Consider the following 24188-nt stretch of genomic DNA (forward strand, 5'->3'; position numbering starts at 1 on the left):
ATTATATATAGGATGCCTCCCCTATCCCCTTTGAAAAGAAAATAATTAGATTAAAAGAGCAGGAAGGAGTAAATCACTCACAGAAAACAGTCTAGCATGGATTTTTGGAAGTTAAAAATAACTTTAACAATAAATAAAGGGTATTTATGGTAAGGGAGTTTACAAAGGTATAAGGGAGGGGAAACAGGTACAAAGAATCATAGAATCAGTCAGGGTTGGAAGGCACCACAAGGATCATTTCGTTCCAACCCCCCTGCCATGGGCAGGGACACCCTACCCTAGATCAGGCTGGCCACAGCCTCATCCAGCCTGGCTTTAAATACCTCCAGAGACGGGGCCTCAACCACCTCCCTGGGCAACCCATTCCAGGCTCTCACCACTCTCATGCTGAACAACTTCCTCCTCACATCCCGCCTGAACCTGCCCATCTCCAGCTTCACTCCATCCCCCCTAGTCCTGTCACTCCCTGATATGCTGAAAAGTCCCTCCCCAGCTAGTCACTGCCCAGCTTGTATTTGTACTTGGGATTACCCTGACCCAGATGCAGGGCCCTGCACTTGGTCTTGTTGAACCTCACGAGGTTGGCTTCTCCAGCCTGTCCAGGTCCTTCTGGATGGCATCCCTTCCCTCCAGCATGTCTATATACAAAATACACAGAATATATACAAAACATGTATACAAAATGGATTGATGACAATGAATTAGAGGTAGATTCAGAAGGTAGTTGGTCCACTACGTGGTTGGCCAGCCACGTGGTGAAGCTGTATCAGGGAGGGTGTTTCTCCTCAGGTGAAGCACAGCAGAGAGAAACACAAAGTTTGTCTGCTTTTATAGCGTTGCAAGCAGGAAGTGGGAATGGGCTAACCTTTGCACCTGGGATCAGGTTCTAGACCACCTCCCAGGGGAGCCAAGGGGGACCTGGAGTCAGGTTCCAGACCATCTCCCAATCCCCTAGAGGCTGTAACACAGTGAGATTTGCACTGGCTTGTACTGAGCACCAAGTGATGTCAAGTGTGGTTTAGTCATGTCTGGTTTAGAACTGCGATGAGTTTGTGCTGCAGAGGTGAGCAGCTTGTAAAGACAAGGGATGAGAACACTATGGTGGGAAAGCAGTGAGACAGCTCTTAGGTGGGAGGGGGGAGGAGTAGGGAGGGTGCACAGGTGACCTGCCCACTTGGTGCATGATGTATCTTATGGAGAAAACGGAGGAAAACCTTTCTTCCGGAGAGCAACCTGTATGTCAGCAGGAAATAGAGGGGGGCTGACTGTAAGGTGTGGATGGGGCTAGAGACTGAATGCTGCGTGCTTTGTTCCCGAGGAAACTTAGAAGGGAAGGATGCCATAAAGCAAAGAATGGCTGACTGATGATCTGTGAGAAGGCGTTTGCCTGCAAATCAGGCATCTGTTTTACCCTGCAGTCATTTCCTCTGCATGAAATGTTCATGTAAAAATTCCTGAAGTAGGGAAATGGGAGTGGAGGTTCCAGCAGACAGACCAGTTGAATTGCATTCCGCTGTTTTAAGATCTAATGGATATTAGCCCTGTTTTTAAAGCATGGTACGCCGCTTTTGTGACTCATCTTTCAGAGCCATTGTTTTCAGTATTGTTAGCAACGCTGCAGTTTGGATGTCAACCTGGGAATCACTGCGACACGGAGCCCTGTGGCGTACGTGCACGATGGGCAGCCTCTGGGTTTTGGTGTGTGACAGCTCAGTAATTGAGGACGCTGCCTTGCGGATTTAACTTTGAATTGCAAATACCGCCAGGATTCTTCTGTTTTGGGAGACCTGTACGCATGGCTTCAAAGCCTCTCTGCCGCTTCAGGTTTGAGTGTGGGTGTGAGACAGGGGTAGGTATTCAAACTGACTGTGAAATCAGATTGCAGCCCATAGAGGCAAACTGGAATTACTGGTCTCAGAGGTGGTCTGCCTTTCAAGAGGAACTCTGTGTGTGTATTCTCTGCCAAGACCTCACCTCTGATTTCATGATACCAAATACTGTGTTCTTGGTTTGGAAAACCTAAGAGGTTTTAGATCTTCTTTTCCATGAAAGTGAGAAGAGAAACAGAACAGTGTGTGAATGAGAGGAAGGCATTCGAGGGTCTTCAGACATGACTGTTGTGCCATTGCTGCATATGCTGGTCGCTACTTCTTCAAAGCATGGTTACTTTTCAGGTGTTCTGGGGTACCTGACAATCTAAGCTAGACACCGAGAGACTTTTTTCTGATATTCTTTGTTTAACAGCACAGGAATTTATAGCAAGTGCATTTCAAAATAAGGGAGTCCAAGGTCCCAATTGATGGGTGGAGAGTGTTTTGTGGACCTGTGACTGCAGCCTGCTTACTGCTGGCTTCCCTCTGTAAAGAAAATCACTGAACTAGCTGGCAGAAGCCGAATGAGGCCTCTGCCTCGAGTAGGGTTGTCTGGCACTAAAGTGGGTACACTCAGCAGAAGAACTGAGCCCTTAATGGGTGTGGAAGCTGCCATCACATGTCTTTGAGAGCAGACTCTGCCTGCTACCAGATTGTTATCAAGAGGTACTTCTGGTGCTGTGGAATGCCTAAGATGTGTCTAGACTATGCTGAGATGTCATGTCAATGGCTGGTGAATCTGTCCTGCTGGGACCAGTCAAGTATGGGGGTAGAGCCCGGAGGAAACTTGAGCCGATGTGAGCAAGCTATTGGGGAAGTGTTCCTCAGAGATGGGCACATCTCAGCACCTGCCTTTCACCTCCTGCTATGCTGACCTGTGTCTTTCCCTGACTACATTCTGCAAGGGTGCCAGCAGTGGAAAGCTGCCAACTTGGCAGTTGAACAGCGGAGTTGATGCAGCTCATTTATCAGAGGGATATCACACGACGTGAGAGCCCCACACTGCTACTTACTCAATATAGAGCTGGTACTGCCTTCATTAGGGAAGAGCTGATGGCTGGGAGTTGGGATCTGCGTGCTCAGCAGAGTATAGTGTGGCCCTGAGGACTGACAGGACACAGCAGCAGTCCCATGGCAGCTGTGGCAAGTGCACTCAGGGAAAGAGGCATTAGGGAATCCTCGAGAGTATTTTAACCTGCTCATAAATATTGTTCTGGCAGCTAAGAGAGACACCCTGCAGCAGGATAGCCATCACAGAACAGCAGCATCAGCTCCTAAGTAGTTCCAACTCAGAAACTGGAGTACTAGAGCAACAACTGGACCAGCTGCAACAGGCAGAATTGTTCAGGGACACCATTCTGTTGCTAGTTTGTGGTTCCTCCCTAGACTTTCTTAGAGGAGAAATACTGAACTAATGCAAAAATCATATATGTGGCACTGCTTTCAAAACAGCTTCTTTCTGTTTTTTAGCAAAGAAGCTGATCTTGGCAGGGTTCTTGTAGCATCCTTCTGTTTGAACCAAAAGATTATTTTTGTGGTAGCTTTGTGGCTGCGCATTGCTGTAATATGCAGATGTGAATAATAGGACTTGTATCTGTATCTTCCCCTCGCTACCAATTTCCTGCTGATGCTACAGGTCGGCTTCTTCCCTTTCACAGAGAAAACCCACCTAGATTCATTCCTATGTGACCTACTGTAGGTGATCCTGCTCTAGCAGGGCAGGATGGACTCAATAATCTTTTGAGGTCACTTCCAACCTCTAACGTTCTGTGATTCTGGATCCTACCTGCCTCTAAGGCCTGGTCATAAAACCTTCTCCTAAAACCACTCTCTCATAAGGCTCCATCTAGATGCTCTTAATTCTGTATGCAGTGGTTCAAAACAAAGACAGGAAAGATGACAGATGTTACATTAGTGTGAAGCAGATCTCCAAGCTGTAATCATCAGGACATTCACCACGGTTACATGGATGAGACCTGCTTGCGTTACAGGATCAGTAAGCCCTCTTAACCGTGCTCACTTGCATCTGTCATTGATGTTTATTTGGTATGGGGAAGGGAAAAGATGTGTTAAAAGCAAAAACTGTCATGATGATGCTTAAATGTTATTCTTTCCCCTTATTCACAGGAGAACTACTGAGTCAGCCGAGACCTGAGGGACTGACAGAGATCATCTGTCCCAAGAACGGCAGCGAGCGAGTTAATGTTGCCTTGGTTTACCCCCCAACTCCTACTGTGATCAGCCCTTGTTCCAAGTGAGACCTGAAAGCAAAACCCCATTCCTTGTCAGTAGAGAAAAGAAAGCCTAAGTAAAACATGTGTTCACTAAGCAATGTTTTTTTCTGGGAGGTGGTAGCCCCATAGCCTGGGGACTGTTCTAATTATTTGTGGATACAGACATCCTACTGAAAGGATAAGAGGTACAGTAAAATGGGTTGAGATGTTTGCTGAGGTGTATTGTGGCAGATGCCAGATACACATAGAGGGCAGGGCAAATCAGATCACTCTTTGCCACATCAGGCTGCTTGAGACTTTGTATAGGCAAGAGTTGATGACTGCCAAGGATGGAGATACCACCACATCTCTAGACTCTACAATTACACTATTCTCCTGGGGCAGAACTTCTTTCCCTTCTGTCCCATCTGAGTCTCACATATTACAGCTTGTCTTTCATTGCCACGGAGATGCGCTACTGGCTTGTGTTCAACAAATTCTCTACCAGACTCCAAGTCAGCTGGACCCCAGGCTATAGTGGTGCATGAGATTGTTCTCATTTAGATATAGGGCTATGCACTAGTCTCTGTTTAATTTCACAGCCCTGTTGCTGGCCCAGTCCTCTAACTCGGTGAGGCCCTTCTGGACAGAAACTTTGCCCTTCTGTGTATCATGTCCTTCACTCCACAGAGTGGGAACGTGCTTGAAGAACAGATCTGTGTTGCAGTGGGAACAAATGTGGAACCACGCTCACAATTAAAGCCAGTATGTTTCTTGCAGAACAGAAATGCACCTGTGACCTACTCTCCTTGGAGTGGAGCAAGGGAATTTGGCAGGGAACTTAGTGGTGGCTGCTACTGTGATGCATGTTGATGTCTATTACTTCAATTTCAGTGTCTAAAAGTAACTTTGTAGTTACTTTCTCTCTGGTTAGTACCCCCTCCCCAAATATACTCATCCTGTTGGAGAATAGCTTCAGCGATGGATATCTGTTAAGCAGTGTGTGAAGCAAATTGCCCACCTGGGGCAGGAAACAAGCTGCTCTAATGCTGAGATACAGACCACGACTGTGTGTGTACTTGGCGTAGCACGTTTCTAACTTGAGGCTGCATTTTTTGTTGTACTGCACTGCCAGGCTATGCCTGTGCACTTGTTCTCTTGTCCTCCAGCTTATCTTCCTTGGTGTCTAACAACTGTGTCCCAGTTTCACAGCCACTGTGCTGCCAGGAAATTTGTCTTCCAAAAAAACCTGTGTTAAAGAACTCACCCTCCCTATCTAAAAGCCTAGAGGAAGTTGTGTCTTAGGTTATTCAGCACAAGCACTATGAACCCTGCTGCTCATTACACCTTACTTTATTTTTTCCTCCTCCAGATAAATCATCAGTGTTGGTGCCAAAGGTTTTCCACCAGGCAGAACATGACTGATGCTCTGCAGTGCTCCAGTCTCTCCAGTTGTGGAGTTGCATGCTGATGAGGATAGATGGGACTTTGGACTCTGAAACACTGTGGGGCAGGGGCAGCTCCCAGGTGGGGGCCTCATAGCTGGAGTGGATGCAGTCACCTGGAAATCGGGGACAACAAGAAGGCATGAAGCAAAATGATTGCTGCAGATGGCAGGGCTGCTGGCCAGAGGGGAAGCACTGGGGATAGGATTCTGTGGACCCATTGATCATGTGTTGAAAACCCATTTGGATCTCATGATGAATGTAAAAATGTTCTTGGTACCATTTAATTCAGACCTGCTTGAAGGAAAGTCTCTTGAAATGAGCTGTAGCGGGATCCCCTGGATTTGTTCCTGGACAAGTGAGTTTTGTGGCAGCTGGCCAAGGCTTTTTTGAGGAGGGGGTTGATGCTATGAAGCCTTTAAAATTGCTCCATTTCGAAACAGTTTTCTGTGTCCCACACAGCAAGCTTGGGTAGTGGCTGGCCGATTAGGACAAGAAGCAGGCTGGGTTTCCTGCTTTGTGTGTTCACATGCACTGTGCCATGAAGCAGCAAGACTGTGTCATAATCACGGAAGGACAGAAGAGTGGTCAATGTGTCTCTGGCACCTGCCACGTCTTCCATATCACTAGCTCCCAACAGCTCATAGTCTGCCATGTATTGATGCTCTTGAGTTGCAATTCTGGTACTCTCTATGCATTGTGGCCACTAGAGCAGTCTAGAACTGGGTTCTCTTCCTAACAAAGCCATCCAAGCATCTTTGTGCAGAAATTTAGTGAAGCAGCATATGGCTGTGTGGTACAAATTGGTCCTGATCCCCTTGGGCTGACTGCAGCAGCTGTGCTTGGTGAGCAGCCATTCTCTTTTGGCAAGATGTGAGATAGGGTGGGATGAGCACTGGCACCACAGTGCTGGTTTCTTTCCTGAATAGGTTAAAGACTTCTGAGATGTTGCTGTCAGTTTGTGCCCTACAGCTGAGCCCTGATAACTGGACTGTTAAGTCCTGTTCACTGCAAATATTTGATTTAGTGCAAATCAATTAGGAGGCAGACATTTCCCAAGATAGCATCCCTTGATCTGATGGTGGTGGAGTTCTGAGAGATCATGGACTCAAAGTGCTTGTGTTGATATCCAGCTCTTAATCCTGTGGGCAGACCTGAGATGGATGATACTGATTGGCAGGCAGTTCCCACAAGGATACAGGCTGGCCAAGCCTGCAATTGGTGCATGACAGTGGCATGCATCCTGCTAGGATCTGCTGCTGTTGCACAGGTGAGGTTCCCTGGCTTCTGATTCTTCAGTTGCCAGCCTTGTGTGCAGAGCTGTGAATATCCCTATTGGCATGAACTGGGAAATGCAGGGCAGAATGCACTCGTGGGAGATTGTGGGGGCCAGGTGGAAGAAATCAAACCCTCGTGTCTCACTTCATGGAGGGGAAAGCTGCCAAATAAAAGCTGGCAGCTCAGTCTGATTCCTGTCTCTTCAGGCTATCATTCCAGCTGGGGAGAGCTTGGATTCAGATTTCATGTGTTGACATGCCACCTCATTCAAGCCTTTCTTTTGTCAGCAAGAAGCATTAATTGATTATGCTTCTGTAGATAAATTTGGGACTAGAAATTACCTGTGGTGGCTGGAGGGAGTGGAAGGGAGGTGAAATTTTTGAATGGTGTCAGAAACAGTGCTGGGAAACTCCTTTGTCTTGAATCTTTCCCTACTGTTGCCTCCTGTGCTGGGCGGCCTACTCCTCTCTGTGTTGCTACTCACCTCTCTTTCCGTTCTCCGTAGGAAGAAACTAGCGATTTGTTCCTGTGACCTTTTGTGGAAGCCACGTTGCAAAGAAACCATAAAGTGGAATGCTTTTTCAGCTGGAGGCCTGTTTCCCAGTGCACCCCATCTGGTCTGGGATGCATGAGCATGAAGGAGTGAGAGAACAGAGCAGATGTCTTACAGCCTGCTCCTTGGGACTGCAGCCTTCCTGCCAGGGCGTGTCACCTCAGCAGGAGCACAGCATTACCCGGCCTTTGCAGGCGCTCAGTCTGCTGTCTGCATTGAAGCTGCGATGCTGGGAGTGTGGCCGTGTGGAGATCAGTCTAGTTGGGCCTGTGTAATAGGAAATGGTGATCTTTTCTCAGCCCACTGTTTAGTAACTGGTGTAACTCTTTTCATCTGTATTCTTTAAATATGCAAAAGCCATTTAATTTTCTATGCAGTTCAAAACCAGCTCCCCTTTGCAACTGCAAAGAGGGAGATCTGTGCAGAAGAACCAGTCAGGTGGCTGATTTCCTTTAGATTTTGCTGTTGCTCTCTTTTAAGGAGAATCCTCTGCAGTGTTCCTTTGCTGAGTGCCTGCCTCTTAGACCCCATGTAATATCCCTGAGCCTCAGGGATAAGAGCCCTGTATTTTTGAAGGATCTGTCATTCTTCTTAAGTCAATCCACAACGAAATCAGGCTTAAAGGCAGTACCCTTAAGAGTAGAGATATCTGAGTTCAGAGCCTATGTTGTATTTCTGTTCTTGTCCCTGCTTGGAGAGTTACTAAGCTAAGGCCTCTGTGGAGCACCCTGCAGCCTTTACTGAAAGTGTGTTATGAAGAGGGCAGAAAGAACTGGGGCATAAATTGTGTCCCTGACAGTGAACTCCTTTGAAACAGGAGGGTGATCTCCTGGTACTACATGACTACTTCAACTGAGAGGACTGCTCTGGTTTTGCTTATTGCAATGTTTGCAGATCCCTTGCTTGTTGACCAGTTGATTTCCTGATGAAACTGATGCAGACAGGTTTGGAAGCAGAGCTGGCAAGTTGCTTTGCATTGCAGGACTTGCAGCAACTGGAACATGTCCTGGAGTACTGTTATGCTCTGAATTAAAACCTGGGATTCAGACCTGCATCTGTCCAAGTGCAATTCCCAGGATAGCAGCAGATAGATCCTTCTGCATATCCCTAAGGAGCACACTTCTATTGAGATGAAGTGAGAGGGAGCCCAGAGGGTGATGCTGCACATTTGTCTCATCTCTGGTCTTGCAGGAGTAGTTGGAGGCCTCTGGCAACTGCAGAGGGTCCTGTATGATGAGACACCTCTGCTTTAATTGTGACAAAGGCAAAAAGGTCAGAGAAATAGGATTATTTCCAGCCTGCCGCAAGATCAGGATGCATTTGACTTCTGTGGTAGTGCTGCTCTTTCTGCATTCTGCTTCTGCTCTGAGGTTAGGAGATTCAGGTTTAAAATTAGAAAGAAAGAGACCAGGCTGGGATTTAACTTGTCTTGAATCACACAGAAGAGTGTGGGGGCTACAAGGAAGATGACTCATGCTTCTGCAGTATCCCCCATGCTACAGTTCCACGGTGGTTGTGAAAACTCAATAGTGTATTTGGGTGCTGCTTTCCCAGGAACCCACTAAGTTGTGCCCTAGCATCAGAGCTTACATGGGGTCCCTGTTCCCTTCCACTTTCTGAGACAGTTAAAGTTTGTCAGCAGTAGGGACTCCTTGCTGTGAGAAACCAGAATGTGGCTGTGTTAAATGGAACTCCAAATAGTATTTAGGAGCTCACCAAGTGAGGTGAAAGCCCACCAGCTCACTCCTGCAAAGCCAGATTCTGGACCTCAGCTCCTCTTAATCCCTTTAGATGGGATCTTGGGCTGGCAATCTTGAAACAGGGGGGGAGGTAGAGATGCTGCACTGCAGTAAGCACAAGAAGAGGCAAGCAAATGGGCCTCAGTGTAGCACTCATCATGCACTACATGGCTCAGTTCATGGACTGTAATTGCAGGTATTCATATAATCTGCATCACTGGGCAGGACTCTGCGCGCGCACACACATGCATGCCCAGATGCACACACACCACACCCACACTTGTGCACACATCCTCGCCAAGAGAACTAAAAATAAAAATTATCTCAGTCTCAAAAAGAGGCCTGGCTGTTTGCTTTGGTTTTCCTCTTTCAGTGCTTCCTCAAGCCCTGTTGCTGGAAGAGTCTGTGCCTAATTGTAAATCTGAGTTTTTTTGAATCCAGGAGCCAGAGCGTTTAGGAGCAGTGCTAGCAAGTGGCTTGCAAAGTCACTGAGATTTCTCATGGAGTCAGTTTGGGCATGGAGCCTCCCGTTTGGATTAATGTCTGGGGACCATTGCTCACTTCAGCAAGAAAAGAGATTTCTGAAGAAAAAGTTTTTTCTCTGCTGGATTTAGAGTGTGTTTTGGATTTGTGAGGCCAGCTCAGTGGTTCTCAGGAGTAAGGCTTAGCTCCCTGCAAGCCTCAATCAAGTGCTATGTGGTTCAGAATTGAGAGCAGTAAGGTACATAGCCTTTCTTGATTGCTGACATCAGTGTTTGTAGCAGCACAAAGAGAGTGAATTAAAAGTAGAGTAAGTCTCTTCCTGCACAGCCCTGAGCACCTGTGTGTGACTCCAACATTTCTTACCACTCATCTGGAGAAGACAAGATAAACCTCCATGACAACCCATCTGAAGACATTGATGCCATGCAACATGTCTATGGGAAGGGATAACAGCATGTGCAACAAAATGCTGGTGTGCCAGAGAGACAGGAGGCTTGCCTGAAGGTGGGCCCCAGCCATAACAGGGGAGATGAGAAGATGACAAGCTACTTAGGGGCTGGCAGAGCTGGAGGTGTTGGGGCAGTTGCATCAGTCAGGTGAGTGCCACATAATCTTTGACTTCCATTGCTAAAGGACAAAAGAGAAGTCTCTGAGGATGTACCTGGACTGCTCTTCAGGGCTGCAGGCAGCACCAGCAGAAAATTAATTAACCCATGCTGGATGAAGAGAACTCCCTTTACTTGCTCACCAAGATGACCTACTGACCTCACATGTATTTCTTTACTACAGACCTGAAAAGGGATATGGAGAAGAACACAAGGCAGCTTCCCTGGGCAGGGAGAGGATGGGGAATCTGTTGAATCACTCTGGTGGCTGTCCACACCCTATAGACATACCAGATGAAAGTTGTGGACACCCTATGTGAAGTCAGTCATGAGAAGAATGTAGAAGCATAAATCTGATATCAGCCTGCCCAGTGCATTTTCTCCATAGCACCGCCAGAAGTCTGCTGTGAGCCTAAAACCTACTCAGCAAAAGCTTAGGAGAAATATCACAGCAGTGTGAAGGTGGAGGTGCTGCAGTAAAGCAAGGGCTGCCTTTGAGCCTGCAGGGACAGGTACGAGTGAGGCAACCTGCACACTGGTGGCACATAGAGTAGTTTGGGTGGGAATAGACCATTAAAGGTCATCTAGTCTAAAACCCCATGTAGTCAGTAGGGACGGCTTAAATTAGATTGGGTTGCTCAGAGCCCAATCGAACCTGATCTGGGATTCTAGGGATGTGGCATCTACCACCTCTCTGGGGAAACCTACTGCAGTGTTTCACCACACTCATTGTAAAACAAATTCTTAAATCTAGCCTAAATCTGTAATTTTGAGTTTAAAACCATCACTCTTTGTCCTGTCACAACAGGCCCTGATAATACTTCCCCCATCTTCCTTTTAAGCCCCCTCTAAGTACTGGCAGGCTTATAAAAGGTCTCCCTGCAGCCTTTTCCCCAGGCTGAGCAACTCCAGCTCCCACAGCCTGGCCTCACAGCAGCGCTGCCACAGCCCTGTGGCCATTTCTGCGGCCTCTTCTGCGCCCGCTCCAACAACTGCGGCTCGCTCTTCTGTTGAAACTCTTCTTCCATGTGCCCACGACATCTTATCCCAAAAACGGGCGGCGAGATCCTCGGATGCTGCGGAGGGCACCGCCTCCTGCGACCCGCGGAGGGCGGCGGCGGCAGCGGGGCCGCCCCACGGCCTAGGGGCGGGCCCCGTGCTCTCCCCGCCCCCCACGGGCCGCCCTCTCTGTTGCCGCTGCTATGGAGGAGCAGAAGGAGAACTGCGCACAGGCTGCTTCCAAGGAGGCGCCGGCGCCGCCTGCCCCCGCCGTCTGCTCGCCGGTGAGTGCGCTGGGGCTGCGGGAGGCGCCGGGCGGCATGCGCTTGCCCCGGGCCCGCCGCCTCTCGGCGCGCATGCGCGGAGGCCTCTTCCCGGCGCGTTATGGCGGTACGCGGCGTAACTGCCTCAGGCCTCCTCTCGCTGTGCTCCAGCTGCTCGGTGCTTCCTGAGGCCGGGGCGGCGCGGCGGGGCCCATCGCGGCCTGCCCCATCGCGGCCTGCCCCATCGCGGCCTGCCCCATCGCGGCCTGCCCCATCGCGGCCTGCCCCATCGCGGCCTGCCCCATCGCGGCCTGCCCCATCGCGGCCTGCCCGCGCAAACCGGGGCCTGGCTTAGCGGGGAAGCGCTTCCTGTGTGCATCTGAGGGCCCTCTGCCTGCGCCCAGGATGTGTGTACTTGTCCTGCAAAGGCTGCAGATAGTCGCTTAGCGCTCAGTGCCGTTACTTTTCCGTCCAATTTAAGGTGCAGTGTGCTGTACACACATTGGACACTTGTTTCTGTGCCTCAGTAGAGATTGTGGGTAATGGCGGTGTTGCTTTGTGCTGGTCAGGATTCTGCCAGCTCGTCCCAGATGCGTAACTTTCTGTTGACAGTGGGACAAACGTGCAGGTTTCGTCTCTGAGAGCTAGGCATGGCACTGGACGTGTGTCTTAGGGCCCCTCTGTTCCGTTTGAATTTTATGGATGTGAGGAGGAAAAGGGTGTTTCACCTCCGGCTTCAGTAGTGATTTTGTTACCCATCTGTAAGCTGGTTCACGCAGTTTGATGACAGGTGAAACTGTTGCGATGTTTACTGCAGTTTGGTGCCAAAAGGATGTGTAAATTTGGATGCTTTAGTTTCTTCTTTGTGACTATTTAAGTGACCTTCAGATTTGTTTTCCCTCTTAGGGTAGACAATATCATAGGATCAGTGATCAAGAAAAGAATGGGAAAAACTCAACTGCCAGTTCGAATGACTTCAGTGATCCAGTTTACAAAGAAATTGCTATAACCAATGGTTGTATCAACAGGATGACCAGAGAGGAACTCAGAAGTAAACTTGCAGAGTTCAAGCTTGAAACCAGGTTAGGCTGACTTGTAAATCTTTTAATCTGAGAGCACTGGAGCCAGAAAGGATGATAATTGTAAAGTTTTTAAACACCCTGCAACATGAAAAGGCAAAGCGAAAACCAGACACCACCAAACACCACTTGTTTTACGTACAGTCTTGACGTAGCTTTTGTTGTAGAGTTAGTGCCTGTGATAACTGCTTAATGTGTTGACAGAAATGTGCACTGTCTGAATTGGTGACACACAGAAGCATGTACAGAGGGGACTTAGGTGATTTTGGTCAAGAAGGAGGGGAAAAAAGAACTACAGGTTTTCAGATGGTGCTGCAGACCTCCAGTATGTAGAAACGTGCTTCAGAACATAGATATTTTTATTTAGTGTTAGCCAGTACCAGTCCAATACTGGCTAGAACCTCAGTGGTGAGAAGGTGTGGAATTTAATCAATGCAGAGGACAGATCGCTTTAGATGGAGAGTTTGCGGTTTTGAATAGGTGAGATGATGTGAACTGGAATTGTGCTGAGGAGGAGGAAGTGAAAGTAGTTCCTGCTCTGTGGGAAATGATCTGTGAGACCTTTTAGTCGTCTTGTGGCCAGACAAACTTGAGATGTTGAGAAGTTCAGCTGGGCAGAACAAAGTCTTGTTTTGTTTGCAACAGTAATGAGGAAGTAGTGGTCATGATGGGGAGTTGGCAAGGCGGGAAGCTACTGCTCTGGAGGAAACAGGAATACGAAAGGTGAGAGGAAATCTGAAAGGAGAAGCCTAGCTTTGTAAAGAAGTGTGTAGGGAGGAGGATGTTCAGAGAGGAGTGGGAAAATGGAAAGGATAGACTCGTTTGAGCAGAATGAAAAAAAAAAAACAACTATATGTGGAGCCTTCCACCTTGTCTGTCTGCAGCAGTTCTGGCTGCATTGTTATTTTAATTCCTCCTTTGGTTGAATGAATTTAGCTCCTCAGAAGGAAATATTTTTAGCGTTACCTGTTCAAGTTTTTGGCAAAAGAAGTTAGATTTGTACCGATACCCCTAGACATCACATCTAGAAGTATTTGGAGATCACAGCCACTGCATTATCCCACAAAATGGAGTATTAACTGTATGGTAAAGTCAAGTTCAAACTTCCTGAGTGCTGATGTTCAAAATGAGGCTAATAAATTATGAACTCTCAAATGTTAAATATAGCTTCAGTTCTATAATGGTGAAGTAATGAGAGTGTGATCCTTGTCACTTTCCTTGTCTCTTTAGAGGAGTGAAAGATGTGCTGAAAAAGAGACTCAAAAACTATTACAAGAAACAGAAGCTAATGCAGAAGGAACCCATTAATGGAGACAGCTACTATGATTACATCTGTGTTGTTGACTTTGAAGCAACATGTGAAGAAGGAAACCCACCCGAATTCATACATGAAATAATTGAGTTTCCTATTGTCTTATTAAACACACGTACCTTGGAAATAGTAAGTGACATAATTACTGTCAATACGCTGTTGTTTTATGTAACTTCTTCACTGCAGAAAGTCTATAGATTAGTTTTTAGATCGATGTTGAGCTGCATTAAAATTGTTTGTTTGTTTGTTTGTTTGTTTGATAAAGACTTGTCCTCTGTGCCTCTTACATAGGGACAAAACTTACTTTCTTTTCCTTAAGCACTTGAGATAAACCATGCTCCTGCTGTTTACTTCTTACCTCCCATAACTGGTATGAGGAACTTTGAGTTCAACATCACACCCCCTCACACACACAACTCTACTTCTTTTTCTGCTTTAAGATCCACAAGTCTATTTCTAGGACTCATGAACAAAAATTAGCAAATTCTGTGGTCCTGTGTGAGGCAGCAGAAGAGATTAATGCAGAGGTCTAGTAAGTGGAGTTGAGTGAACTCTGCTTCTTGACGGCCTTGACTATTTGCACAATGTGTCTGACAGATTGATCGTTGTGTAACCTGATTTTGAACATATTAAGTAAGCATTTGTCAGCCTCAAGTGCTCTGTTTCAATGCAGATTTTTTGGAAAAGCTGCTTGCTGTGTAACCTCTGAATAATGGTTCGTTTAGAGAGAACTTATAAGAGGTGGAGGATTTCCAGTAATCACTGTTATGCTACATCAGACTGTAGCTGCATGTGTGATTTAGCTGCAGAGAGAATGGTACAGATTACCAGGATTGTTTTATTGCCTTCAAAGTAGTAGGAAGCATCATGTTTTTTATTCTGTTTAAAAGGCTTTTTATGGCAGGAGGGATATGGAGCTTTCTTTTGTCCATGACACTTGCATGTAGTCCTCAGTCTTGTAGCTCTGTTTCCCAGAGTTGAGGTCATTGTTTTTATCTCTGCCTGGCTGGCATCCAGAGATGGATAACTTGCATGCAGCCTCTGAGATGTGTGGCCTCTTGTCACCTTTGAATTACAGGTGAGCCTTTGGAGACCACCTCATAATCATCAGGCTTTGGTCATGGCTCTCCTTTCGTTATTCCTTACTCATACTCTCTTTTTTCCAAATCCTCCCCTGTATTGCAGTCTGTCCTTCTCCCCTCGTATATCCACATCCTTGCTTTTTGGTGCTGGTGGGCTGAGACAAAGGACGTGTTCCAGTTGGAACATTATCTGTCCCATTGGAAATCTCATGATGGCCAATCAGAATGCTCACATTGGGTGGCGAGGTACACATTCCTTTATGTGTCCAGGAGAGCAAGTGACAACTGCTTGCCTCTCAGGCATGGGCAGAGTAAGGAAGTTGCTAGATAGTGTGCCTCTGCTGAGTATCTGATTCTCTTATTACAGGAGGATACCTTTCAGCAATATGTGAAGCCAGAAGTTAATCCCAAGCTTTCAGACTTCTGTATTGGTCTGACAGGAATCACACAGGTAATCTGCACTTTTGTTTGTTCAGGAAAAAATACTAATAAGGGCATGGTGTTGATATTTTCAGACAGATAATCTTTCATGATATTTTTTCTTTAAGGCTTATTTTCTTAATCCTTGCTTTTCCCCCCTCTCCCAATTATCACAGAATTTATTTCACCAAGTTGGTCTAAATTTAGGTGTTTGTAATGGGCTGCAGGGAAATGGATCACAAAGTGAATGTATGTGTGAAAACTTTAATCTTTGGCAGAGGAAAGCACCATTTGAGTTGCATCAGTTTCCAATCTAAGGGTTTTTTTAAAGGGTTTATAGTCTTACAGTGGCAATGTCCTGTAATAAGGGACTTGAGAAGGAGCCTGGGAAACAAGCTCCAAGGTTTTAATCAAAGTTCAACAGAGGACTAACCTTGTTGACTTTATTGATGGCATTTGGAGGTTGACCCTTTTGTCGTGCTTCTGTGGTGCCTTTTTTTTTTTCCAGTTTAGAAAAATCTTTCCATTTGTCTTGCTTATTTTAATCTGTAACCTGTTTGTAAAGATTTTTGTGATGCCAAATGGTCAAGTGAGTGAGCTAGTGAGCGCCTGTGTGTCCATATAGTTCTTCATTTTGGGGCGGAAAAAATACATTTTGTTGTTGTTGTTCTCTTAGGACATTGTTGATAAAGCTGACACATTTCCTCAAGTTCTGCAGAATGTGGTAGAGTGGATGAGACGAAGAGAACTGGGAACCAAGTACAGCTATTGCATGTTGACAGATGGGTAAGTCCTTATATAACCTTCAACACAATCTAAACCTTCGTGAGAATGTCGGTAGAGGTGGAACATGACAATGCTGTTTGGCCGGTTTATTGTCATTTTAGCTTTGGAGAAAACCAGGAAAGCTGAGCTAAACAATTTGAAACTAAGTTTATATCCATTAGATGGCACTGTTTCCTCCCTAGCTTTCTGCATGCAACTAAATAATGTTGAGTAGACTTTTTGTCTTATCTTGTTCTTGTAATTCTCTCTTTACCTTTGGTTTTCATATAGTACATAACACCTGAAAACAATGCTTTGCACTTTTAGTTCTAAGCTGCTCCCATGCTCACTTGAATCCAACTTTCAGTGATAGGTGGTGATTGTGTTCTTACTGTTAATACATCCTGCATGTTTTGCCAGAAAGCAACAATGGATTATGCTGTTTATTGAACTAGGAGAAATGGCTAGCACAGAAAGCTCTCTTCTTTGGCTTGGAAAACTATGGTTCTGGTGGGTCCCACCTCTGACAAGGTTTTTGTGAGAGATTGACTTAGTCCTGGAACTGCCACATGAGCTTATCCTCTTAAAGGTCTGCATGGAAAGTCAAGTCCTGTAATGACTGCAAAGTGAACATAAATTTTGAGATCTAGCTATATCCAGGATTCAGCATTGGTTTTGTGATCTCAGCTTTGTTGCACAGTGGAAGATCCTCTTTGTGCTGTGCCTTATACAGCACTGACCAGGAAGCATGGCTGCTTCCCTGCCTCTCTTGAAATGAGGACTTTAAGCAGTACAGAGTTTTTAGCATTAGTTGTGTTGAGATGAGTTGTGGATTTTCATTTTGCTATGCCTGTGGTTTGTCCAGAGTAAGTCTTCTGCTCTGATGGATTAAAAAGGGAGTCCTGTGCTGGTCTGTTACAATGGCTGTGTCAAACCAAAGGGAGATGAATCCCGAAACAAAACTGAAGTTCATGGAAAAAAAGAGTGCAAATGGTCTTAATATGACTTCCTAACTCTTCTGTCGAGTGAAACACACCAGATAAATATTCCAGTCTATAATACGAGTGCTTTCAAAAATAATGTATTGTAAAAGATTATTGGATACATAACAAAACCTTCTTTAACCCAATTTAAATTTTTAAATGGGAAATTTTATTTGTCCATGAGACTTTTTTTCCTTAAAGTCTGAAACTTTAGACAATGAACATAAATCACAGGTCTTTTGTCTTTTGCAGTGCAGAACTTGCATCCTTGAAATCTGTGAACATTGAAGCCACTTAAAAGCTAATACACAAGAACTGAGATGTACAGTTTAGTTCCGTGCCCATCTTAAACTTTAAGAAACTGTGGCAAATGCTGCTATTTGACTAATTTCTTACCTATGATTTTATCTTTGGAGGCAACTGTGAATTGAGAAAATGCTAAGGCAAAACTGATGCACAACCGTTAGGTTATGGGGCCTAAAATGTTTTTGGAATTGCCTTCTTAGAGGAATCCACTCAGTGAAATGCTTCTAGGAAAATAAGTGCAGTGAAATCTCTCAGTTATATAAGTGAGATTGTGTAGACAGTTTCAAGAGGGGGAAAAGGCTTTATTTTATCTTGAAGATTGCAGACATGTTGGGAAGGCTTTCTTCAGAAGGGCAGGCTAGAAGTGCACAGGGTTATAGTTTCTTCTTTCCGTAAAGGTCTGCTTCTCTTAAAACTTGTTCCAGTAACCTGTGTTAAGTAGAGAGATGCATGCATACCCAAGTAATCAGGAAAATTGCAGGTGTCACTTGCTTCCCCAAGGGCTGTGTAAACATCTAGTTTATTGGCAGGTTTTGGAGTAGATGTGGTAGGTGAAGCTGGCATGGTGTTTGTTGTTTTAACCATCCTGCATCTGAAACCATCCTAGTGAAAATCTTGCTCATGTAATTTTGTTTTCCCTATGATTAACAAGTTCATATTAAAAACATTCTTTACCATGACTGTAGCAAAAGAGCTTCTCAAGCTCTTTTTCTTCTACTGCCCACTGGAAACACCTGTGCAGCATTTAGAATGCAGGGCGTCTGTATTCTATATTACTAATGTTTTTCTCTTTTCTTTCTTGACTCTTTAAGATCTTGGGACATGAGTAAATTTTTGAACATCCAGTGCCGTGTTAGTCGTATCAAATACCCTTCTTTTGCCAAAAGGTGGATCAATATTCGCAAATCATATGGGAACTTCTATAAGGTTTGTACAGACTGTATTTTTTCTTGCAGGAAGGAAAAAAGGATTTAAAAGTCTGGGATGTCCTGCTGTGTGTGTCGTCTTCACTCGTGTAGTGTAAAATCACGGTATTTAAACTAGCACTTGCCTGGGGCCTGATTTAGAAACGTGTGTCACGCCCAGATCTTGCTTTACTAATTGAAGATCATATAATCTGCATTTTGTTTTTAGTCTTCTTCTTAAGAATCAGGAGATGCTCCATTAAGGATTGTCTAAAAATGTCATAGCGGTGCTCTTAGATCAAGTGTGTCTTAAAGTAGTTCAGACTCTTTTTCAGTTACATTTGCCTGTAATACACTAAAAACTAATTTGCAGCACTGCCTTCAGATATCTCCACTTTTGACAGTGTAGTGGGGACAGAGAAAGATATTAGGGCATATCTGCAGTGGAATCAAATTGTCTAAAGTAGCATCAGATTCAGTACTGGACTTTATTGCTGCTTTCTTTCACTGTCAGATTACCATAAAGTGTGTTACTGGAGGTTCCTAATCGGCCTGCACTAAACCACTTGTTTAATGTGATTTCAGCCTAGCTGACAAACTTCTCTTGAAGAGCTTTTTCATAATAAATGTAAAGTAAAAAAAAACAACAAACAAAAAAACCCTAACATTTTATAAGAGCAAATGCTTTACTCAGTGCTGGAAAATCCTACAGGGTTTCTCCATTTCTCACTCTGTTATTGTGCCTTCTTTGCATGACTGTTTCTGCTGGAAACACGCTAGAGCACAGAATAGTCTTGTTAGTCAGCTTTAACCTAGACATACCTTCCTTTCCCTTCTTTACTGAGCAGTGAGTGCTTTTCATCAAAGGCAATGAAAATTGTAACTTAGAAGGAATTGGTTTCTTTTTACGTTTGTTTTTTTTTGTTAATAAATTGAAAAGTTGGTAGCATTTATAGTCATACAGTGCTCTTGTTGAATCTGTTAAGTACTCAGCCATGCTGAGCTCTTGTTGAATCTGTTAAGTACTAGATAAAATAAGGACAAGAGATGTCATAACTTCCCTGTGGAATATCCTGCAATCTGCAGTATGTTTCCTCTGCCCAGTTTGTGGATGCTATTACTGGAATTGCATATTGCCAGGTTTTGGCATTTGTGTTGTTACTGTTCTGCCTCGCTAATCCAGTAGTATGGTGCAATGTCCTGGAACTTGTCATGTTTCACATTTCCCCCATCCCACCTCCAACCACCACGAGACCAAACTAAAGTTTTCCTTTTAAGTGTTCCCCTTTGTTTTTTTTACATTGACCTTTCCAAAGTGAGGTCCTAGGGCTTTTGGTGGTGTAGCACTTTTCAAAGCTAAGGCAGTTTAGCTTGCTTCTGCGTTCATGTAGCTGTTGGTCATCCATCTTTATAAACATGGGCATCACTGTGGTGTTTGGAGGCATCTGGAAGTTTGGTGTCAGTGAGAATCAGGAGACTGGTGCTTCGTTAATTGTTTGGCATTTAAAACAAACCTCAAATTCTGATTGTTTCTGCAGTGCCACTTTGGATGTTGATTTTTTTTTTTTATTTTTATACAGCTTCTTAACCCTAGCTAGGCCATGGCTTCCGCTGTTGCCAGCACTGGCACATCTTGAGCCTGGTGTTAGTAACAGAGAGAGGCTCTTGAGATTATCCTGGGCCTAGGCAAACTCCTGTTGACTGTGCCTCCTCTGTAACAATTAGAGTGTCTGTCTCCCCAAGATGCTTTGAATTTAAATTGTTAGTGGACTGCCAAAAGCAACATGGAGGTTATACGTGACTTAAGGAGACTTAATCTGCATGTTTCTGTTGCACTGTGTTAGATAAAAAAAGACTTGATGCAGAACCTAGTCCTTGAATGTGGTTCATTTTCTCTATCAGGTTCCAAGGAATCAGACCAAGCTGACAATCATGCTGGAAAAGCTGGGGATGAATTATGATGGGAGACCTCACAGCGGGCTTGATGACTCGAAAAACATTGCAAGGATAGCTGTAAGGATGTTGCAGGATGGCTGTGAACTGCGGGTGAATGAGAGAATGCATGCTGGACAGCTTATGACAGTGTCCTCCTCGGCCCCCTTAGAGGGAGCCCCTGCTCCACAAATGCCTCGATACAGAAACTAACAGTTCAGAGAATCTGCCTTAGGGTCTGCTCTGGGATACCCGCTGAAAGACTGTTCAATGGCCACCTCTACCAATCTGTCTGCAATGCAGAATCTGAAAGCACCTTACCTAAGCTTCTCTGTTGAAATAAAGATGAGCGTGGAAGCTCTTTGCTCTTTGAAACCTGTGTTACAGCATTATGGGTTGTTGTTTTTTAAATCTTGAATTTTGTTGTCGTTGTTGCTGTTTGCAGCTTTTCTAGCAGTAGGGTTGGTATGCAGAATCCAGGCAAAATGTTAAGCTTTTAAGATCAGTTAATTCAAACACCCACAAAGATCAACAAGGCCTGTGCACTGCTGTTCCACCCCAGGCTGTGGGTAATACCTGTTCACTATGCTGTGCTCTGATGATATCTAGCATCTGATTTATTCACTGTACACAAATAAGACGTTGCTGGAAGAACTGAAATAGTGAGTAGTTGGGCTGGCCTTTCCTGATAAGGCACTCTTCTAAGACTTCCTGCTGGTTTGAATATTTACAAAATCTAGGTGAAATGGGAGCATGTTCATCAATTCTAAAGCCTAGGAGAAATAATGTAGTGTTTAGAGGGTTTGTTGGCTTGGCTCTCTTGGTTTTATGGGGTTTTTTGTTGTTATTTTTTTTTTTTTTTTCTTTAAGAGGTATGTTTATCTGCTACATCAAATAGAAGAGCTGAGCACTGAATAAAAATTCCATTAATGCAGTATGATAGTAATTCTTTTTAACCTGGATTTAAAAAGAGAAGCTTCTTCAGATTTTCACTTTGAGGATCTTCTGTTCCTGATGCATTCATACCTCCACTTCATTTAATGCCATTTTATGGGCACTGTTTTTAATGCCATTTTATGGGCACTGTTAGCCATTTGTACTTAGAAGTAAAGATAAGTTCAGAGCATGTGAGATTGTAAAGAGTTTGATGCTATGTGGTTGTTACGTAAAACAACGCAAGAAGCTTCTAGTTAATAGTTAGACATAGAGTCATATAATCAGCCAGGTTGGAAGAGACCTCCAAGATCATCCAGTCCAACCTATCACCCAGCCCTATCCAATCAACTAAACCATGGCACTAAGTGCCTCATCCAGTCTTTTCTTGAACACCTCTAGGGACAGTGACTTTACCACCTCCCTGGGCAGCCCATTCCAATGGCAAATCACACTCTCTGTGAAGAACTTCCTCCTAACATCCAGCCTAGACTTCCCCTGGCACAACTTGAGACTGTGTCCCCTTGTTCTGTTGCTGGTTTCCTGGGCAAAGAGACCAACCTCCACCTGGCTACAACCTCCTTTCAGGTAGTTGTAGACAGCAATGAGGTGCTCAGCTGTTTTTGGTGTCTTCTCGTTACCTGTGCCACCATGAAGTTACACCTTTATCTCAAAACCTAACATGGCAAGATTAATATGATGTTATTAGGAAGGGCCATCTAATTATTAACTCCTTCAGCTTTTATCCTAGGCCCCATAAAGGTGATAGTTAAAAGGCCAAAGTGTTAATTTGCTTTACCTCCCTGGGCTTTTATGAAGGCAACATTAACACACTCAGCTTTGTATTAGAATGGCTTGTTCTGAGAATTGGAATGAGGTTTTTTGGTTGCTTTTATTATAAAAAAAAAAAAAAGTTAGTTTGATATCCTTGTGTTCCTTCAATTCTTTGTACCATGTACTCTCAGGGAAAACCAAACAAAAAACCGAAACAACCAAAAAACAATTCTAATAAAGCTTTGTTGAGAACATTCAATGCTTCAATAATCAAACTTCTCCCAGCTTCCCTTTTCTCACTGCATGATTGGAAATGTGGAAACTGTTTTAAATTCATGTGAGGAAGAGAAGTATTGGTCAGTTGTCAGTGGCTTCCTATGTAGGAAGGAAGCAATTTCCATTCTGGAGTGGAGATTTGGGTACCCACAACTGCTTTTAAATGATTTTTTTCTAATGGAAGTAAGTAGTACTTCTACTTGTAGAGTTCAGTTGAACTTTACAGATTCCTGCCTATATTTTGTACAAATTGTTAACTCTGCATTTGCTTTTTACTATACCAGCTATAGTACCCTATTTTGTGGAGAACCACTCTAATTTGCTCTTTCTTTTCCTGACTCTGAGTCCCTGAGGTGCAGGTTTCTATGATAAAAGTGAATGTAGCTCAGCAGATCTCCACTTGGGATGCTGGCAGTGTCATAGACTTTGTCGCTAGTCTTTTGTTTACAGATCTATAACTATGCCTAGAGTGCAGTGTTACAGATTATACTACATGTTTCGTACAGGAACAGTTGTAGTTTTACATCATTTATTTTAAGTACAGAGTTGTTTTTGTTAAGTAAGTTCATGAAAGTATTTTGAGGTAAGAGTTAAATATTGTTTTGGGGTTTATCCATGAGTTGCAGAAATCAGTAGAATCTTTACAGGTACTGTTTAGTCTAACTTGGATTCATGTCAGACTGTAAACTGCAGCTCTTTACACAGAATGTTTTGATTCTGCCCTTTTGAAATGACAGAATGAAGTAAATTTTTTTTGTTGGTTTGCTTGAGTTGTAGATCATGATAAAGTTGGCATTTATTAACATGTCGGGTACTGAATTCGCTCTATAAAACATGAGATGACAGCACACTTGGAGGTCTTGATCTTGGCATGGTTCATGATTAATCTGACTTGGTTTCTTAGTTGTCAGTCTCCATATTATGCAGAGAAAACCTCCATGCAGATGTTACCTCTCTTGATATAGTAAAAAGGTTTGTCTCATTGGGTTTGTATTTTGTTTTTTTATTTATTTCACATTTCAGGAGCTGTGCTTCAGCAATTCTACTGCTCATAGAGACAGCCTCTGTAAAATACTCGTGAGCTTCAAACAAAGGATTTGCAGGCCAATTTCAACATGAGTGCTTTGAAGTAGATTTCTTAATGTGTGTTTTTATAAATGCGAGCAGCATTCGCAGAATCTTGGGGTTGCATTAGAGAGGAAAAAAGGTTTCTCAGGCAGGTTAAAGAACACAAACTTTGTCTCTGTGAGGAAATGCCTGAGCAAATGTTGCTAACTGCATGCAGAAGGGGAGGTCACAACAGTTTGTAGCTTGTTCACCAACCTCCTACTGAGGTATAGCTACAGTGCCAAGCCTTAACAAGTCAGTTGTCCATAGAAACTGCTCCTGTCTTTGCTTGTCTTATAGCAAGGTAATTTAATAATTTAGTTTTGTAGGGCAGTTGTATCCATGTTTTGTTGACAGTTAACTTTGCAAGGAGCTGGGGACTGTTTCCAGTGGTGGAAGTTACATTAAAGTGTCAGTTCACTTTGAGTGGAGGTTCTTGTATCCTGGGAGAGCACTTGATATTTCATTGCAGGCCTTCCCTGCTCTTGGCGACTTGTGGAAGCAGTATATTTTCACAACAGCTTTGCTAAGAGACTACTCGTTTGTCTCACCCTACAGTTCACAAAGCTGTTTGGTTTTTATTTAAGTCCTCCCTTTCCCTCTTTCTTCTGTTAGTGATATTTTGCCTCCCCTGGAAAGTGCTGGGTAATCCTGGTATGCTCTTTTTAACTTGGAGGGAAAAAACCAGTCCCTTTAAAAAGAAACTTGAAGTCTTACCTGAGAAGGATAGATGTTGAAAGACGCAGTTGCTGACTGCAGGTTTTTGAGACAGGCTAAATGTGAGGGACTCCATTCTAGCCCAGCTAAGGCCATTCTACACCTCGTATTTGGCAGCTCCATGGGTAACAGTGACATCTTGCTGGGA

At 44.3% G+C, this 24188-nt stretch overlaps 2 protein-coding genes across 9 annotated transcripts in view; both read left to right on the forward strand.

The window, feature by feature from the left end:
* Nucleotides 1-6800, forward strand: part of MFHAS1 (multifunctional ROCO family signaling regulator 1) — a 30352-nt gene extending 23552 nt beyond the window's left edge. Inside the window, exons 2-5 of one of the 5 annotated variants that reach the window (XR_010303347.1) lie at nucleotides 3999-4125; nucleotides 4775-4849; nucleotides 5457-5887; nucleotides 6663-6800. Coding sequence is in view for 4 of the 5 variants with exons in the window: in XM_064148608.1 (XP_064004678.1) it covers nucleotides 3999-4125; nucleotides 4775-4844 (197 nt within the window). In the remaining variant the exon portion in view is untranslated. The other 4 variants (XM_064148608.1, XM_064148610.1, XM_064148609.1 and 1 more) reach the window with 4 other exon arrangements.
* Nucleotides 6801-11198: 4398 nt separating this feature from the next.
* On the forward strand, nucleotides 11199-20608 carry ERI1 (exoribonuclease 1). Of its 4 annotated transcripts, none has more exons than XM_064148616.1 (7): nucleotides 11352-11470; nucleotides 12356-12531; nucleotides 13759-13969; nucleotides 15290-15373; nucleotides 16019-16128; nucleotides 18209-18323; nucleotides 20204-20608. In XM_064148616.1, the coding sequence occupies exons 1-7, from the start codon at nucleotides 11390-11392 to the stop codon at nucleotides 20444-20446; spliced, it is 1020 nt and encodes a 339-aa protein (XP_064004686.1). In that variant the 5' UTR covers nucleotides 11352-11389; the 3' UTR covers nucleotides 20447-20608. The 4 variants fall into 4 exon arrangements, with proteins under 4 accessions (XP_064004687.1, XP_064004686.1, XP_064004689.1 ...); XM_064148619.1 differs by lacking the exon at nucleotides 11352-11470 and adding an exon at nucleotides 11714-11930; XM_064148617.1 differs by lacking the exon at nucleotides 12356-12531 and having other exon boundaries at nucleotides 11199-11470.
* Nucleotides 20609-24188: the final 3580 nt, after the last annotated feature.

Source organism: Pogoniulus pusillus, chromosome 9, assembly GCF_015220805.1.
Source record: "Pogoniulus pusillus isolate bPogPus1 chromosome 9, bPogPus1.pri, whole genome shotgun sequence".
NCBI classification, from domain to species: Eukaryota; Metazoa; Chordata; class Aves; order Piciformes; family Lybiidae; genus Pogoniulus; species Pogoniulus pusillus.

What these genes read in the sequence shown, in the direction of transcription:
- ERI1 (XM_064148617.1), top strand. Translation starts at nt 11,214, where the DNA reads ATGTGCCCACGACATCTTATCCCAAAAACGGGCGGCGAGATCCTCGGA. An exon ending in CCCCCGCCGTCTGCTCGCCG is followed by an intron (nt 11,471 to 13,758) that starts GTGAGTGCGCTG and finishes TTGTCTCTTTAG; the next exon opens with AGGAGTGAAAGATGTGCTGA. An exon ending in CATATGGGAACTTCTATAAG is followed by an intron (nt 18,324 to 20,203) that starts GTTTGTACAGAC and finishes TTTCTCTATCAG; the next exon opens with GTTCCAAGGAATCAGACCAA.